Consider the following 18,008-nt stretch of genomic DNA (forward strand, 5'->3'; position numbering starts at 1 on the left):
ATTTGCATTTCATTCAGCGAAATTGGCAATACGCTTTCAATTTATGCAAACCAATTCGCTGGCGGATACAGTTGGTCCGTTTTACGTTTTGCGTCACTTGCAACGGAACGGTTTGCGGTTCACGGCTGAGGCGAATTATCGAACCAAGACAACGGCAACGGGCATAGCCGCATCTCTTCTTGGCCTCGCTTTGGGCCGGGCTATAAAAACGCCCATCGGACGGAGGGGCCACAACATTACCCGTTCACACCTCGAGGCGTGCCCACCAACGTGTTGACAGCACAGCCCTTAGCAGCGAAAAAGAGTTTAGCGAAAGCCGAAGAAGATGCGTGGATTAATCGTAAGTGAAATTGAGTTGGGTCGCAGCAGGCATTTGGATTATACATTCGATTGGATTTCTTTGCCAGGTTCTGACCTTCTTGGCAGCAGTGGCAGTGCGTGCCGATGTGGGTGGCTACAACTACGGAGCCGGCCTGGGTGGCGCGTCTAGCGGCTCTCTGTCTGGCGGTTCAAACTCTGGTGGTTCATTTTCTGGTGGTTCCAGTGGCTCCCTTTCGGGAGGTTCTATTTCTGGCGGCTCTCTGTCTGCCGGATCGCTTGGCTCCTCTGCGGGCTACTCGAATGACTACGCCCCCGTCAACACCGATTTCAACAAGGAGTTCTTCACCTACACCGCCCCAGAGGCCGACTTTGAGGACAACACGAGCGTCAGTGACCTGGCCGCTTCGCTGAAGAAGAACCTGCGCGTGGTCTTCATCCGTGCGCCCGAGAACAAGGGCCTGGAGAACGCCGCCCTGACTCTGGCCAAGCAGGCTGCCGAGCAGCAGACCGCCATCTATGTGCTGACCAAGCAGGGTGACCTCTCCAGCCTGGCCAACCAGCTGCAGAACCTGAACCACGTGAGGGCCAGCAAGCCCGAGGTGCACTTTGTCAAGTACCGCACGCCGGAGGACGCGCTGAATGCCCAGCGTACCATCCAGCAGGAGTACGAGCGCCTGGGTGGCTCCTCCGCCTCTCACAATGGAGGCGTTGCCCCAGTGCTGGACTTCACCTCCAAGCGCCAGCAGCAGTTCCAACAGCAACAACAACAGCAACAACAACAGCAGCAACAGCAACAGCAAGTGCAGCTGGTGGATGAGCGTCGTGCCTCCAGCATCAATGTCGCCTCGACTGGCAGTGTGTCGAACATTGGCGCTGAACTGGAGGCTCCCTCCGCATCCTACATCCCACCCGCGGCGGCCACGCCACAGGCCACTTACTTGCCTGTGAACAAGGTCAAATAGTTGGTCGAAGTGTAGCCTTATTAACAAATTAGCCAAATTGTGGAGTGTACCCTCCAACCCCCTTCGTTATAAAATAGAAATTTAATTTTAATGTGTGCGCTTGTTGTTCTTGTGGCTGGTCTTGTTGCTGTTCTCGTTGAGATTAATGGGGCACGCCATTTCGACGTCTTGTAGCCACATTCGACGAGCCACTTACCCAGACATTCCGCTCCGCTCCGACTCCGACTCCGCCCACAGCTTGCAATTAAAACTAAAAGCGCATTGGCATTGGACGCGTTTAAAAGTTGCCGTAAATTTAAGTGACTGGTCCCTTATCCGAGTGGCCCAGTGTCCGAGTTCGAGTCCGAGTCCGAGTACGAGCTGCTGGCCTTGTCCAGTTTTAGAGCCCCAGAACCCGGCTCCATTATTGCCGCGGTTTATGGCACGTCAACGTTGGCCACCGTTGACCCGCCTTAAAGGATTACCGCCACACACGCGATCAGGGCTAGAAAAGTAGCTAATTACCGCCCCAGCCACACGGCCAGCCAATTTCTGGCGCTTCAAATACACCAGTCGCGACATTTAATGGCCGCCCTTTTGAGGGTCAAGTCAGTGGCAATTTGGTCTGGGATGGAAAAGGAAAGAGAAAGAGAAAGGAGAGGAGATGGCAAGGAAAGGAAACCCACACTGAAAATTAAATGAAAATTACAAGCTGCATTTAGGGGCGCCCTGACTCTGGCTCTGGCACTGCCTTTGTTTGTGCTTGGGAATTTCGTCGAGCAGAGGAAGCCTGAGAATTGTTGGCGAAAGTGCAGAAGTCCTTCACCGGAACAGTTGCTGTTTAAGTACTTTCCCAGACATCTCTCAAAATAATTTAGAAATTTACTTTTAATAGGAATTTCATTATGAACAAAGTGCAATCTACGAGTGGCGCAGCTCCACTGCACTACTCCACGGGGACTGCTTAACCTCCATTTAAACAGACATTGAGGGAGCAGCAGAAACATTCCACAGCACCTATTTAAGGGGAGTTTCCTGCGGCCGAGTTAGCTTGCCGTTTGCTGGCTTTTTGGATTGCTTTTCGGATCTCGTGTGTGGGGGCTACCTGCTCGGGGGACTGACGGCACAAAGGAAGTGTGTAAGGGGCAGCCAAACGGCCGGAATAAAAGGCAGTAGTCAGCCAAGTTGCAGCTAGACACCGACACTTCCCTTCCACAGAATCAAAGGCAGAAGTAGAAACAGAGACCTTCAGACCTTCACAGCACAACGCTTAGCTTGAATTTTGCTCTGGCTGAGCCTGCCACAAAAGGCCTTACGTGTTGCACAAACATAAATTGTGCAACAACGTGTAAACTACTTTTTGACTGCACGGAACGAGCCATTCCCTGGCCCATGTCCTTGCCCAGGTCTGGTCTGCGCTCGGTATCCTATGGTACCTATTCCTGTATCTGCTGCTGCTGCTGCTGCTGCTCGTTGTTCATTCCCTCGGCAAGTGTTCATCCAAAGCTACGTGTTATGCCTTTTATAACCATGGAACGTCTGCTGTTGCTGTTGCTTTTGCTTTTGTTGCCCTGCTGCCTCATGGCTGTAGCTCTTCTTTTGTCTTTCGTGCTTTTCATGTTGCACTCTTAAAGTCATTTCAAGCTGCTCCAGAGAAAAGAGGCGAGCGAGAGAGAGCGAAAGCCAACCAACAATAACGAATTGTTGTGCGAATATTGTGCTTCATAATGCGGCAATGAGAGTATGAAAGCATTTTGATGTTCCGGCTTTTGAGTGGCACTCGACGATGCCTGTTTGTCGTCACTAATCACGTTAAGCGGTTAATTACTTTGCATGGCTTATATCGCACACCCACACACACGAGCAGGCACACGACACACGCCACACGGCGTATACTCAATATTTTATGCTGTTGCCCATTGCAGGCAATAAATCCTGCAAGGCCTCTAGGCGGAGGCGGAGCAGTTCCTGACCCAGGGCGTGGCTCTTGTCTGGCGGTGGGCTTGACATTAGCATTGCATTTGCATAAAATAACATGAATATTTTCGCCATTCTCCCTCCACCAGTCACCAGTGAGGCGCACAGCACGAGGCGACAATCAGCCACCCACCCACGTTCGAGCGGCGCATAAGGCATAAACTTAATAAACAGCGCAGTTTATTCTACGCCTGGATGGCCGAGCAGCCCAAGCCATGCACCCACACTTTCACCCATGAATAAGCACACAGACACACACACACATGCTAGGGAATTTATGCACATTGGCATTGGCATGCACATAAACGCTGCCCTGCCTGTTAGTGTTACTGCCACTGCCGCCGCCCCTTTTGTTTCTGCTGTTCGTCCTTGTAATTGTTGCTTTTTCTGTTGCCTTATTTGTTGTACATTCCAGAGGGTATGCCTCATTTGGTGTAGGTGTTTGCAATGCTGGAAGCATATGGCCTAAGTCCAACTGGAAGGGATAACAATGTCCTGTCCGTATCAAAGTTTAGTCCATCCAGATTGAAACACTATAACATTGCAAAACTCCCGTTGAAACACTGGATCTGGCAGGGTACCTAAGACTTCGGCGATATCCAAAATGATTTCTTTGTTTCTTGTTTTTGTGCAGTTTTTTTTTATTGCTTATGCACTTTATGGGTATCCATTTTTGCTGAGTTTACGCCAGACTGCTGCATAAATATGCAACGCTTTTTACATGCTTTTATGGCACAACAGTTTCCCACCTTCCAGTTCCAGTTTGCAGTTAAGGGCGAGTGTGAAATCACGCCCACATAAACCCATAACCGAAGCCGTCTACAGGTGTCTGTCTGTGTGTCTGGCTTAAAAAAGAATGGGTTCTGCAGCAGGTTAACGATTTAATCTAATTTATTGCACAGGGCTCAAATTCTTCCTGTGTAGTACACATCTTCTGCGATATTCCCTCTGCACTTTGCATATAATTTATATCATATTGCCATTTGCTTTTCAGCGAAATTAGTTCTTCAGATCCCCAGCCACCCCTCGTACGCCGGTTTACGTGTGCGAGTGTGGCACTATGAGTTGTGGGGAAATTATATATAAAATAGTTTTGCATTTGGCTCGTGCATTTGGCGGAGCTGCCTCGCTTTCGGCTTACGGCAAATGCAATTAGCGTTTGCTGATTACCCGGCAAGGAAATGGAACGGGTGTAAATTATGGTTTTTACTTTATGGCAAATTAACCAAGTGGGTTTATTCCGCGCTCTCCACCCACACACACATGCGAAGCTCGAACTTTCTACGGCCATAAACTGGGAATTCTATGGCGTAGGCGGTGACGGAGGCGGAGGCTGAAGCAGAGGCGGAATACCAAACTTTTTAGCTTATGCAAATGCAAAGGCAAGGGCAAAGCTAAAGCAGGCAGTCCTTAAATGCCAAATTCATTTACCAATTACCAGCAGGGGCCTTGACATGTACAGTGTCCATCATCTGTCAGGGAATGGAAGACCGACCAGTCGCCGGAATTGTCCCACAGAGAGCCAAGGCTGGCTGCAATATGGGCCATGAACATCGTATTTTTGTGAACCTCCCCACACACACCATATCCCAAAAGTGTGGGACGTGCTACGTGCCACGTGCCACGTATGGCGTATGTGTAATATCAGGCACTACCATACACCAGGCAACTTCAAAGACGCAGGCAGCCACTTCGTGGAAACTCGCAGCGACTTGTGGCTTTCATTAAACTGACACCACACCACACCCACTCACCAACACCAACACCTTCACCGCCCCCGCCCATACAGACTTGCAGCCCAAAAGTTGTTATATTGGAAAAGTTTCAGTGCTTGATTTTTAATATCACAGGTGAACGTAAATAATTTATTGCGTTCATTTACGTTTCACATCCAATCGCGCCACGTAAAGATTTCGAATACCCAGCGCCATGGCAGCCGTGGAAGGGGGGAACGTAACAATGCGGGGAGCCGTGCCACAGAATTGATTTATGCGCTATACAACAAAAAGCAAAAGAAGACGAAGAAGTCAGACAAACCAACCAACCACAAGCTCCAACAAGCGCCAACAATGTGGCAACAGCCGTTGGCCTTAGCGGGGCAAAATCCTTTCAGACCATAGATAAGAAAACTTTAATAAACACGCCACACACGCAACCTGGGGAAATTGATAAGAATATGAAAAGTTTGCGCTGGGCACTGGCACTGGCACTGGCACTGAGCAGCTTGCCTAGCAACCTCCTGCATCATAGAAGAGGGAAACTTTTCACATTCCTATGTACCTAGTCCTTCCAGGAAGTCTGTGAAACGCGGGGGCTAAGCTTGGCTCGTGGCTGAAAGTTGCAGCTTTTTAATTTGTGTAGCTCATAAATATGGTTCAGAGAGCGGTCTCCGCTCCAGGTAATGGCGCTAAGGGTCAGGTTTCGTGATTAATGGGCGGCCCGGACCCCATCGACACTTACCTGTGCTTCTTCAGCTCCATCTGCTGTTGCTTCTTCAGCTCGAGTTTCTTCTTGTTGATGTCATAGTTGCGCTGATGTATCTCATGGAACTCGCCCACGTCATGGTAGTTGGCCAGCGAGCCAAACGGATTGTTGTATATGCTGCTGCCACCGCCAGCACCGCCGCCGCCATGATGGTGGCCCTCGTGATGGTGTGCGGCAAAGTGCGGAAATTCATCTGCAGCGAAAAAGAGTGGACAAAGAGCAGGCCATCAGTGATCAAACAATCTAATTAACGTAAATGCTGCAGCAGTTTTCGGTTTCTGATGACTCTGTCTGTCCGTTTTCCCCATTCTCCACAATTTGGAACTCAAATAACGACACACAGAAATGTCACATCAGCGGCGCAGCCCAAAAAAAAAAGTGATTACCATTGTCGGTCACTCCTCCACCCTCTTTCTCTCTCGCCTGGTACTCACCCGCACGTGCGCCTGCCGGCCAACGGAGGCTCTTGTCATAGCGGTCCATGAATTGGCCCATTGGGATGTGGTACTGCTGGTGGTATTGGTTGTAGTACTGGTGCTGGTAGTACTGCTGCTGCAGCTGCTGCTGACTCAGCTGTGTCTGTTGCTGCTGCTGCGTGCGTCGCGGGTGCTTGCCGTTGAACGAGAACACATGATGAGTGCGCACGTACTTCTCCTCCACCTGCCCAAAAAAAACACACACACAAAATAACATACGTGGGTTGAAATTCAGTAGGGCTGGGCTTGGGTTGGGTTGGGGCATGATAAGGGTACTCTCGGTTCATTGTAATTGCTACAATACGCTTTGCACAAAAGTCACTTCAATGTCAAACTCCTGGCCTCTGCACGACCCACACCATCCTCTGGCGTGCAGCTTAAATTAAATATGGATCATGGCACAGCGGGTCAGTCCCACATCTGCTCTCCAGGACCCCCAGCCGCACACACTGCTGCATTTTCGGTCCTTGCAGGGTGGGTGGCGGTCTGTGCTCAGTGTTGGTTTGTGACCCAGGGGCGCGTTTATGAATAAATTTCATTTTAGAGTTTTCCCATATTCCATCCGCCACTGGCAGACATAATAAATTTATTTAAATTTCATTTCCTTTTCTCGCTCGCTCGCTTGCCGTATATTCTTTTTTATATTTTTTATTTTTCTGCGAGGACAGCAACATCTGGCTATGGCTTTTTGTAATTAAAATGAAAGCTGCCCTGACCGCTCGTGTAGGCCATAATTATAAAATGGCTTAAACTGATGTTAATCTGCATGCACTGCTCCCATGGATATGGCCAGTGCAACTGCCGCCTGCCACATCCCCTGGCGGTAATTTTGAGTGCATTATACCACTGATTAACCAGAAGGCTAACTACCCTTCATGGCCCCCCCAAACATGTGATACTCGCTAATAATCTCATTGCAAATTGACTTCGGCTACGGGGAAAGCAAGCGAGCAACGTTTACGCAATCAAATTGTTTTGGATATCCCTATCCCTGTCCCTCCATGCGCGACGAGAGGTGAGTTTCAAATATCACGCATACGCACCTTTTTCCCATTGATTAGCCACGTGATGTGCGGGGCAGGCCGTCCGCGAGTGGTGTTGCACAGTGCGAAAAGTTTCTCGCCCACCGCAAAGGGCGTGCGTTTGCGGAACTTAATTGTGGGCGGACCCGTCTGGGGCACTGCATGATAGATAGGTGGATAAATAGACAGATAGATGGAGGTGTAGATGCAGATGGATGGGAAAGGAGACAATAATTAGAGTGGGACTCTTGAATATGGTGGCGAAAATTGTTACGCACAGAACACGCTCATGAGCTCGTCGGCGCTGGCCTTGGTGAAGATGGGTGTATCCGTGGAGACTTCGCAGTAGAACTGCCCGGAGAGATCGAACTGCACATCCTTGAGGGTCACCTGCTGCTCGTTAGAGTTGTCCCACTGTAAATGAGAGGGGAGCATAGAGGAAACGAGCGGATTAAAGTGGCAGACAGAAAAAGTTCATTAGCAAATCAATTGATTCGTCCACATTCGTGCTCTTAGATGCGCTTAGATGTGGGGTACTTAAGTGTCTATCAATTAGCTGCGATTTACTAGACCATTCTTCAATGCTTAATTCGAGGACAATTACCGAGGTCCGACTGCGGACTGACAGCGATAATGATGATTGAGTAAATAAGTGAGCACGGCCCAGAGCACTTTGCGCAGGGACGCCAAACCATGTACTTACGTCAATTTCGGCTCCCTCGATGGTGGAGTTGCGGAATGGCGGATTCCGTCCATTTATGAACTCGAAGAACTTGCCCTTGTCAACCTTCAGCCATGTCACCTGCAGAGCAAAACAAATTTTGCGCAATATTAAAATACATATATCCAAATGGCGGTTACGTATGGATTGCTCCCAGGAAATCCCAACCCCCAGCCAGATTCATGTCAATCCCTGGCTGTGCCTGACAGTGATTGAATGTGTCAAGTTTGAAGGGCGGCAGCCCATGTCCAGGGCCCCAAACTGTAACAATAACAGTGGCGGGGCTCAGTTTATATTTCCAAAGTAAATTATTAAACTGTTTAAATTGCACAACTCGAATGCCAGCAAGCTCTCCCTGCATCCCCATACCCATCCCCATCCCCATACCCATTCACATCTTCGTCTCCGTCTCCCCTGGCGATGCAATTTAACTTTGCAACAAGTTGCAACAAACGTTGTTGTGCGAATTGTTTGCGCGTTAAACTGTAAAACTGTAAATAATAAAATGTTTTTATTGGAATGGCAATGGCAATGGGAGTATGGCAGTATGGCAGTATGGCGGAATGGCGAAATGAAGGGGGACTTTGCGCATGTCTCCCCTGCAATTAAAAGCAAAATCTACTCGTGCAAATGCCACTTGCAGCGCAAAGGATGCCACACAAAAAGTTGCAACATGGTAGAGATGGAAGAGCAGGGGCTTAAATGTGCAACGTCAACGGCAAATATGAATAATGAAAATGGAAATTAATTTTCATGCGCAAGTTTTCCACATTCAACTTACAACTAACTGAGGGACAGAATGGGAGACATTCCGGACTACAGCCCGGATGGATGATGGTGATGGTGATGCTGATGGTAGTGGTAGTGGTGGCCGGATGTGCGGCGGCGGCTCTTGTTGCCAGTTTTTTAATTACACCGAGCATTTATTTATTATGTATATTTTTTAACGCCAGTCCCCCCGCTTTTCTGCGTTTGGTATAATCATATTTGTTCATCGTTTTTGTGGTGCTGGATTAAAGTTGAAAAGTAATTTATTTCGCTCTTTGGATCTGGTCTTATCCGGCTGCCCCTCGGGGCAGTGACAACTCTGCACTGTGTACTGTGGCCACTCACTCAGTTATTCCACGTGTGTCTCCCAGGCGTCTGCTGATTGCCCGATTGACACGCTCCCATCGAATTGCATTGATTGCACGCAACTTAATAATATAAATGTGCTCATTGAATGTGTGCGCGGCCGGCGAGGCGTATGCGTAATGCCTACCGTGTGTGTGTGTGTGTGTGTGTCCCCGTGTTTGTGTGTGTGCTTAGCGTTTTGTGGGTCGTTTGTTGTGCCGGTCAATCGATAAAGCACACACCCCTGCCATATAATGAGAGGGCAAACACAAATATTGTGGCCACTGGCCGGGGGGAATGCGGGAAGAATGACCATGCGGCCATTACCGCACTCTAGAACCGCCAGACACGCATCAAATTTTATCAACCACTTGTGGTCGTTCCAAACATTTTCCCTCGATTTGACATGCAGCACCGTATCGTCATAATACCGCCAATGGATCTCTCAAAGTAATGAAAAACAAAGGCCTCGCCTCCCACTCCAAATATTTGCCAACTCAGGAGTCGCGGGACACAGGAGTCGGCAGGCCAACCGGCATGTGTTTGCTTTTGGCGTGTCTGCTGCTCGGAGCCCCATTCAGTGCTCCAGTGCTCCAGTGCTCGACTTTATTTCTTTTGCCTTTACCTTTTGTTCTTGATGTTGATGTTTGGGCTTATTAGCCCCGCATATACTCGTTCATATACTCGTGCGAGCCGGGCTTTGTTCCCAGGTCTCTTGTCACAAATGCTGAAAAGTGTCGTGCCTGGCAGGCGGCAAATCAAAAGCACATTAATGTGCACTGGCCCCGATTTTGCCGTCGATTCCCCCTGGCTTATGGCGTAATTAGTTTATTTAATTTGTGTGCATAAATATTTTTTTTGCTTATATGTACAAATAATACCCAAAAATGTATGCTCTACATGTGTAAAGCGGCCCGTGCGGACGACAGTATTCGCATTTGCGTTTTAATTGCCTTTTTAGTGCCACTTCCACACAATTTGCCACGCTTCGGGCCACAATTCGAATGAGATCGGGCGTCGCTCACGAGTATATAGTTAATTATACTAATTAGCCATCGCACTGGCCACAACTCGACCAACTGCCCGAATAAACGAATGTCTACATCTGCATGTAGCGACGGAGGCGTCGCTGCTATTTGACTGTTTGGTTATTTGGTTAGCCAGCTAATTGTACATGTTACCCGTCCGTGGTCCGTGGTCCGTGTTCCGTGGTCCCTGGTCCGTGGCCCCTGATCCTGAGCCGTGCCCACTCCCCGGAACACATTTCACATTTGTGCGGCTCAGCGGCGCATTAAACTTGTTCGCTGACACTTTGGCGGCAAATCGCACGAACGAATTTCCATGCAAATGAGACACGAGACACACACACAAAGCCAGCTTAAAGTTGCCCCGGATCACGATTCGGCCAAGGAACAAGGGACAAGGAGCAACAGAGAATGGAACAGCTCTCTCACTCATTTCTATAATCAACTTTAGCGCACTAAATCCATCTTAGTTTCATGGAAAAAAAAATCAATATACGAGTAATGTAATCCACTGCTGACTGCCGCTGTCCCTGTCCTGGCCCCTGCTCCGGCCAACGCCATTCCTTCTTGATGTGCCATAAAAATTTGTACGCTTTTTTTATGGTACTTAGAGTGAACAAAACGTAAACGTCAACCGTTAACCTGGACGCAGAGGAGGCTTCTCTCTGGGCTTCTCTGGGGCTGGCCTTGAGTCGGAATGCCCACTGGAGCTGTGCGAATTGTAGTTCCAAACTGCGTCCCCGCCACAAAGTTCCAAACTAAATTGAAAGTATGCGGCATGGAGGACATGGGCCACTGGGCCATTATGCGGTCAAGTTGCGCCGGACTCGGTGACTGGGGCAGTATGTTTGCCATAAATTCCACGGCTGCTCGAAGCGGGACACGGATCAGGCGGAGTTCGAGGGCTTGGTAATGATTTCGCCTACGCAAGTGCGTGTCTGCTGATGTTTCGTGATGGAATTAAGTAAACTGAAGTGAAATTAATTGCCGCGTCTGGGAAACCAACAGCGAAACGAACAGAAGCCACGAACCAGGAGCCGATATTGAGACGGAAGTGGTAAACGGTTTACGACTCGATCCCTTCGATGGTGCCTTTAGAATGGCACTTTGAGTGCAAGTTAGTTTGCTGCACAGAGTCCGCGATGCGCGATGCGGGATGCCTTTGACTGCCACAAAGTTGCGGCACGAAACTTGCTAAAATTTCTCCATGTTCTGTTTGTCGGTTTTGTTTGTCACAGTGCCGGAAACTTTAGCCCACAAAGTAGCACAAGGCGAACAAAGTTTCCATGTGAGATAGGGAGAGGGAGCGAGCGAGAGTTTTTATTTTTCAATTTAAAGTTTTTAATGCGCTTTCCATAATTTATATCCCAAAGCCATGCATGGCCTCATCCAGGTCACGCCACGCTAATGGACTGAGTCCATTCTAATCCATCGCCACTTACCTTGAAGAGTATTTCCGGTTGGACATTGTGCCGGCACTTGAATGTGGCGCTTGAGCCGCGCTCCACATACCTGGGTACCACCAGCTGCACCTCCACGTCCGATTGTCCATCTGTGGGCGGGGTAAACAAGCAGAAAGACTCGGTTATAGGTGCGGAAGAAAAAGCAATTACAATGAAAATCATCGACATCGATGCTCGCCCAATTGTGGCTTAATTGAAAAACCATTAAAAGGGCTTGGCCAAATAAAAAGGAAATCGAAAAATATACCGAGAATATGCAGGCAATTTAAAGTGTGGCATCCCAGTGCCATCCCGTACCCGTACCTCAAATATTTCGACTATTCTTCTGTGCAAATAAAAGCGGAGACACAGGGGACACACTCCCCTGCCCACTCTGACCGATCTGCTGCTCTCCTGCTCTGAGCTGCCAGCTTACTGGACACCGTCCACCCAGGATTGTGACCCCGCCCTGGCTCAATAAATCTTAATTTGTTTGCCAAAGTGCACATGAGAAATTTTTGCGCCTGCATGCCGGAGTGCAGGGGGTGAACGCGTCTGGCTGGCAGCACGGGTGTCAAATATTTGTGCCTCGCTTTTCACTCTGTCTCCTTCGTTCGCCCTCTGATGGTGCCATGTGGGGCAAGGTGGCATTTAAACGACATTTTTTCCGGCTACTCCACTGCTTCCAGTGGCCGGCACGTACGAGCAAAGGTGACGGCACTGAATTGAGCTTTAAAATTGAAAAATTTATATTTGTTCGCACTCGACACACTCATGGCCGACCACTCGTCGGACACCCGCTGCGTATACGTAATGTCTGCGCTGGACATTTTCGAGGCACTTGTTGACATTTAGTATGTGTTCATGCAGTAACTTGGCAGTGATTTTATAAGCTATTTTACATAGTTATAATCTGTGTGTTCTTCCCCACTTTTCCTGTTTTCCTGGGACCTCTTTTCCCAATTGACTCATTGGCAAGACTTTGGAAAATTGGGAAAATTAGGAGGAAATCGATAATTTAATTTGCCATGTGGCAACAGCCGCATGGGAGCTTCCGCCTTTTGCAATCATAATTAAGACACAAAGTGGCAAAGGACGAACGAACACATTGCCAGAGTCAGGCGGAGGGCTTACGCCTACGCCAGCGGCGCCAATTTCGATTCCATTTTCATTTTCATTTATTCACACCACGCGTCCATCGTCAGTCACGCAAAATGTCAACGACTGGAGTAAGTAAAAAACGTGTCTGACAGCGCGAAAAATATGGAAATAATCGGATAACGTGAGGCCAAAAGAACAAAACCCAATGAAATGAAGCGTGTCAAGTGCGAACGTCAGTGTGAGTGTGTTGTGAGTGTATGTTGCAGGGTGTAGGGCATGGTAGGACTGGTAGACTGCCACTGGAGCAGCTGGCAACTTGTTGCCACTTGCCATATATGGCATAATGCCTTCGCCGGTCTGGTATCGTAGCCCCCAGCATGACGTACGTGTTCGTGCCGCACGCTAACGAGCCAAAATTTACGAAAATTCAATCATTGCCTCGGCCGGCCGGCCAGACTCAGACCCAGACCCACAGACAGAACCAGAACCTAGACCAAGACTCACGGTAGACAAAACCGCAACCGTCAGCCGCAGGCAAGAGGCACGGGCATCTGGCCGCAGGAAAAGGCAGGAGACGAGTACACAGACGGAGACGGGACGGGAGCAAACAGACACCAGAGGCTGCAGGGCCAAAGAGCTAAGACCCCACTGGCTTCTGGCTTCCAGATACACCCATCCTCCCCCACCCCTGGCTTTATAATCATGTCGAATTTTTTGACATGAATGTCGCAATACTTTACGTCATTTTTTACCCAACTGCCAGATGGGAGATGGCACATTGCAGTAGAAAGACTTCGGCTGGCGGCTGAATGTTGGCGGTTGTCAGTTGGCGGCTGGTGGCTGGTGGCTGGTGGCTGGTGGCTGGCGGCTGGCCAATATATATCCAAGAAAAGACAATGAAAAACAGGGGAAAATAACGAATTTGAACTGCACGACGAGCCGCTGACAAGGAGCTCAGCAACCGCAATTATGCTCCGCTGACTGCCTCCCAGAAGGGCGCACAAAAAAATTCATTACAGGCAAAGAGAGGAGGCGACTTCTTTGGGTTTTGCAACAAGCCACGAGTCGCGTTGGCAGGAGGCTTTACTCTCCACCATAGCCATCCCACTGGCTCGACTGCCTGACTGAGTGACTGGATGGCTGGGTAGATGTTTGGATGGGTGGATGGATGAATGGATGGGATGGATGGATGGATAGATGGAAAAAACGAGGTTGCTTTGACAGCAGCTACGTTTTGTTGTACGTGTTGTTATTTTTTTACAAGCGGAAATTGATGATTTTCCACGCGCTGAGCGACAATAAAGCGTGCATCATGTCAGAAAAACGCAAATAATCAATCAATCAACATTAATCAACGCTCTGGCCCCCGAGACAAGCCGCAGTGGGCAACTGTTGCAGCAACTTCGTTGCTTGCCTCGTGGGCTGCTGCTCCGTTCTGACTTTAACAACTAGATTAGGCCTCCAAGTCAATTGAAATTTATTGCCGAATGTAACAACAAATCCCATTCGGAGGGATATCCATTTTAAGTGCTTCAGAGAGATTCATCAAGAAGAACTTTATGGGTTTCCATATTCAATTCAATTCATTCCCAGATGGCAACAAACTTTCCTTGCAGGTGTTCAAAAATATCTAATACACTCCCCCCACACCAACCACAGACCGGAATCATAATAACTGTTTACGAGCACGGTATTCGCTCCATTTCAACTTCAACCTCCGGGCAACCACATGGCTGACCGCCACTCACAGTTTGAGCATCTCTGCACTCCCTCCCATTCCTGAATGAATAGTCCTGAATGAGTGATTAATGAGCGCACTATTAAAGTCAATTATTGTTTGCCAGAGGATAATTTAAGAACTATTGAGCTGGTCAGGTGATTGATTGCCCACGAACCACAGGAGGCCAAAGACAGGCCTCAATAATTAAAGAGTTGCCCACTGACACCTTGCCGGGGCCCCAATTGTTTGCCCCTGCTCCACCGCTAATTGCAGCAAATACAAACTGCAGACATATGTACGTTCGAACATAAAGACCATTTTCCGAGCATTTGTATAAACATTTTCAATTGATTTCCCAATCAATATTTGCACTTTGGCAGCTTCTCCATCGATGATTCAAGCTCGATGAACGATGCTCTAGCCTGAGGGCCAATCCCCAGTGACTACGAGTACAATATGAATACGAATACGAATGGTAGGATATGTTGGAGAATGACTGTCGGTCGATGCCCGGCGCCTGTTGCAATGACAGGGCAAAACGCAATTATATCAACTCGAGCCGTTGTGGCCAGTCTCCTGTCTGTCTGTCTGTCTGTCCGTTCGTCCAGCTGTCAGTCAGACTGTTAGACTGTTAGCCCCACGGCGCTTTGAGCATTCTCGAACCATTATGGTTGATTGGCAGACAGGGGTAGCCCAGAACAGAACAATACAAAATACGACCTAGGAGTGCACATTCCATGGTGTTCATTAGACACGGGGCAGCTGCCAAACCGGCCTTCCTTCCTGTCTGACACCCCCCCTTCGTCTATTCCCCAACAAATACTTTTCAAAACTGATTTCCTGTCCTCATTACCGCCGTTTGTGTGCGGCTCGCTCCAGTAACTTGGCCGAACTGTGCGGCCGAGCGTGACAGTTAATCATTTTTGAACGTGCAGTTTCTTGTCCTGCCAGGACACGGACACCAGCCATTTACTAATTGATTTGTGGCCATGTGGCTTTCCAATGTAAATATATGCTTGATTGGTAGCCCAAGGACTGATCCGGCCAGTCATGGCTTGGCTGGCAGAACCATTCGGGCGGCAAAAGTCCGCAAATGTTTTAAAGTTGACCGCACAAGAGCTAACATTTTTCTACATAGTCCCACAAACATGCACAGCGATACATACATACAATACATACTATATGTAGGAGTACGAATATATCTAAGGCTGGCACGCACACTATCAGGGAACATAAGCCAAACAATAAAACGGCAAACATCCGACATTTACCCACAGTTACCCACACTTGGCCAACAAAAAGGATAAAGCCATAAGTCGTTATGCTGCCGAGGCGTTCGCTCAGAAAATGTAAGCACTGGCTTTGGTTTGGCTGGGCCGTGGCGGGGTAGGAGGCGGAGGCCCACAGTGGCGGCTGTCCTTGCTGGGGCACGAAAACAAAAGCCCCAACAAGGTCCGCCAGCATGTTGGAGGCATAAAGTAATTTTATAGAACAAATCACAGGCATTAGCGGATATAAATCCAGTTTATCCTTGCCAGTGTATGCGCGCGTGAAATTCAAATATCTGAAACGGAGAAACGCAGAAACGGACCCCAAAACAATGGGGCGGGACACGCAACAACGGAGGGACGCAAGAAAAATGGCCGATTGTGGCCTGGACGTGGCCCTGCAGCAGAGTATCCTTGAGCATGTTTAGGGCTTGTAATTTCAGATTGGAAATGGAAAAATATTCATACACACTCCACACTCCGCCACGAACGAGTATATGAACCACTTTATCCCCTGCAGATCCCCAGGGAATAGAAGAGAGTTTTAAATTGTGAAACTACCAGGGAATACAAATTACTTTTACTCTGGCAAAAGGTAACCTAAGCTGGAATAAAAATGTTGTTAAAGTTTGGTTGGCTTTAAGCGTACGAGCCCCCAAATTGAATTGCCTCACAAGGGGCAATCTTTTATTTGATTCCGTAATTTTCACTCGCACATTTTAGTCACATTTTTGAAATTAAATCAAAGCCGAATGCTGCATGAATGAAATCAAAATCAAAAGAAAATGAAAATAGCCAACGCGAATGTCTCCCACAGCCATACAGCCATACACACAGACACACAAACACCATCCTGTGCCCCCCCCCCCACACACAGAGGCATTCATGCACCATGACCGACAAAAAGTAGCCAATGTAATGGCCAAAACAAAATATGAAAGAAAATTGCGCACCGGCCAGGGCCGGTGACGGTGCGAGTGCCAGTGCCAGAGCCAGAGCCAGAGTCAGTGCCAGCAGCAGAGCCAAAAGCAGCACCAGAGCGCCACAGGAAGCCAACTTCCTGGTTGAAAATTTTATCTGGTCGGTCCTGCTAGCGACTACCAAAATGGGAAGAAAAGGAAGAAGGCAAAAACGAACAGAATCCGTTTATATGTATGAGAACAAGTACGAGCATAAGAAAATGGCTTCAAGGACACCTCATGGTAGGGCTGTTGCTGGCGGCTGCACAACTACAGCCACAACTACAGCTACAGGGCCACAGCCATCCTCTAATGCTTAGGCCCTGGCCCAGCCCCCGCCCCCGCCCCAGACCCCAGTCGCGCCCACAGGGCTGCCCGGCACGTAAAGTACATACCCGGTAACACGCCCCGCGCCCATTTACAAGGCCATGGAGCAAACACATGTAGGCCATGAATCTCATAACGAGTGTTAGACATGCGCCACGACCCGATGTCTTTGTGTTTGTGTTTTCGTTTGCGTGTTAGTGTTAGTGTTAGTGTATCGGTGTGTGTGTGTGTACATGACTGGCCAACAGTTGCCGCCTCAGTGAACGCGACCTGGACTTTGCTGCCTCGTAAAGATGCAGACCATTAAAGAAATGAAAAGCAAACGCTGACGACGACGACGACGCCGCCACCAGCGACGACGAACCACACATAAAAATACTTAAATTACTTTTAAGGGGAATTATTTATTATTAATGGGCTTCTGTCCCACAAAACAGCCTGGGTAATAGCAACAAGACCGAGGCGGGGCAGAGTTTCGGTTTCATTTTCAATATTTTGGTGCGCTGGCTAATGCGGTGGATGCGTAATAAACATTTTCAATTTGCACACTAGACCATTTGGGCAGCGCAGCCCGAAAAATGCAATTTTCATTGAGGAATAATACTCCGGTTCACAATAGTCGCCCCATTTCCGGTGGCTACATTTATTTATGTGCCACAAAAACACATTCCACAAACGGTTTGGGTTGGGTTGGGTTGGGTTAGCAAACACATTTAAATCATTCACGACAGCTGAAACCCGAAAACTGAGTTTGACATTTTTCCTCGCCGCACATTTCTGTGGATGCCTCGATTTGTTTATTATCAAATCCGATTCAATTTCGACTCTGCCAACGGGTGCCGCACAGCACAGCACAACACAACACAACACGACACACACAGCAGTCTAGTCGCAAACAATTAAATGCGGAGTGTGGGAAGTATTATTTATATACATTTTTTTGTTTTGTTCGCGGCTACGATGTGGGAAAAGTGACACGCGCAGCTGTTTTACGGCTTTTCAAAATTGAAAACTTTTCCCCAGGACACAGAACAAATGACGATTGTAGGGCAACCGCAGGTGTTGGGTATGGGGATGGAGTGTCTGTGTCTGTGTCTGGTGGCAAACGCCC

General features: G+C 48.6%; 2 protein-coding genes across 2 annotated transcripts in view; one reads left to right on the forward strand and one right to left on the reverse strand.

The window, feature by feature from the left end:
- The window catches only part of LOC111067696, a 37,059-nt gene that overhangs the window by 8,207 nt on the left and 10,844 nt on the right, over positions 1-18,008 (reverse strand). Inside the window, exons 2-7 of the mRNA XM_022356953.2 lie at positions 11,523-11,632; positions 7,925-8,023; positions 7,500-7,635; positions 7,243-7,379; positions 6,158-6,383; positions 5,700-5,916 (exon numbers count right to left, since the gene is read on the reverse strand). Of these exons, the coding sequence (XP_022212645.1) occupies positions 5,700-5,916; positions 6,158-6,383; positions 7,243-7,379; positions 7,500-7,635; positions 7,925-8,023; positions 11,523-11,632 (925 nt within the window). The remainder of the gene's footprint in view (positions 1-5,699; positions 5,917-6,157; positions 6,384-7,242; positions 7,380-7,499; positions 7,636-7,924; positions 8,024-11,522; positions 11,633-18,008) is intronic.
- On the forward strand, positions 251-1,332 carry LOC111067697 (probable serine/threonine-protein kinase yakA). The gene is made up of 2 exons (XM_022356955.2): positions 251-340; positions 408-1,332. Exons 1-2 carry the CDS (start codon positions 326-328, stop codon positions 1,281-1,283), a joined length of 891 nt encoding a protein of 296 aa, XP_022212647.2. The 5' UTR covers positions 251-325; the 3' UTR covers positions 1,284-1,332.

The sequence above is a fragment of the Drosophila obscura genome, unplaced genomic scaffold (assembly GCF_018151105.1).
Source record: "Drosophila obscura isolate BZ-5 IFL unplaced genomic scaffold, ASM1815110v1 contig_192, whole genome shotgun sequence".
In the NCBI taxonomy this organism is placed as follows: domain Eukaryota; kingdom Metazoa; phylum Arthropoda; class Insecta; order Diptera; family Drosophilidae; genus Drosophila; species Drosophila obscura.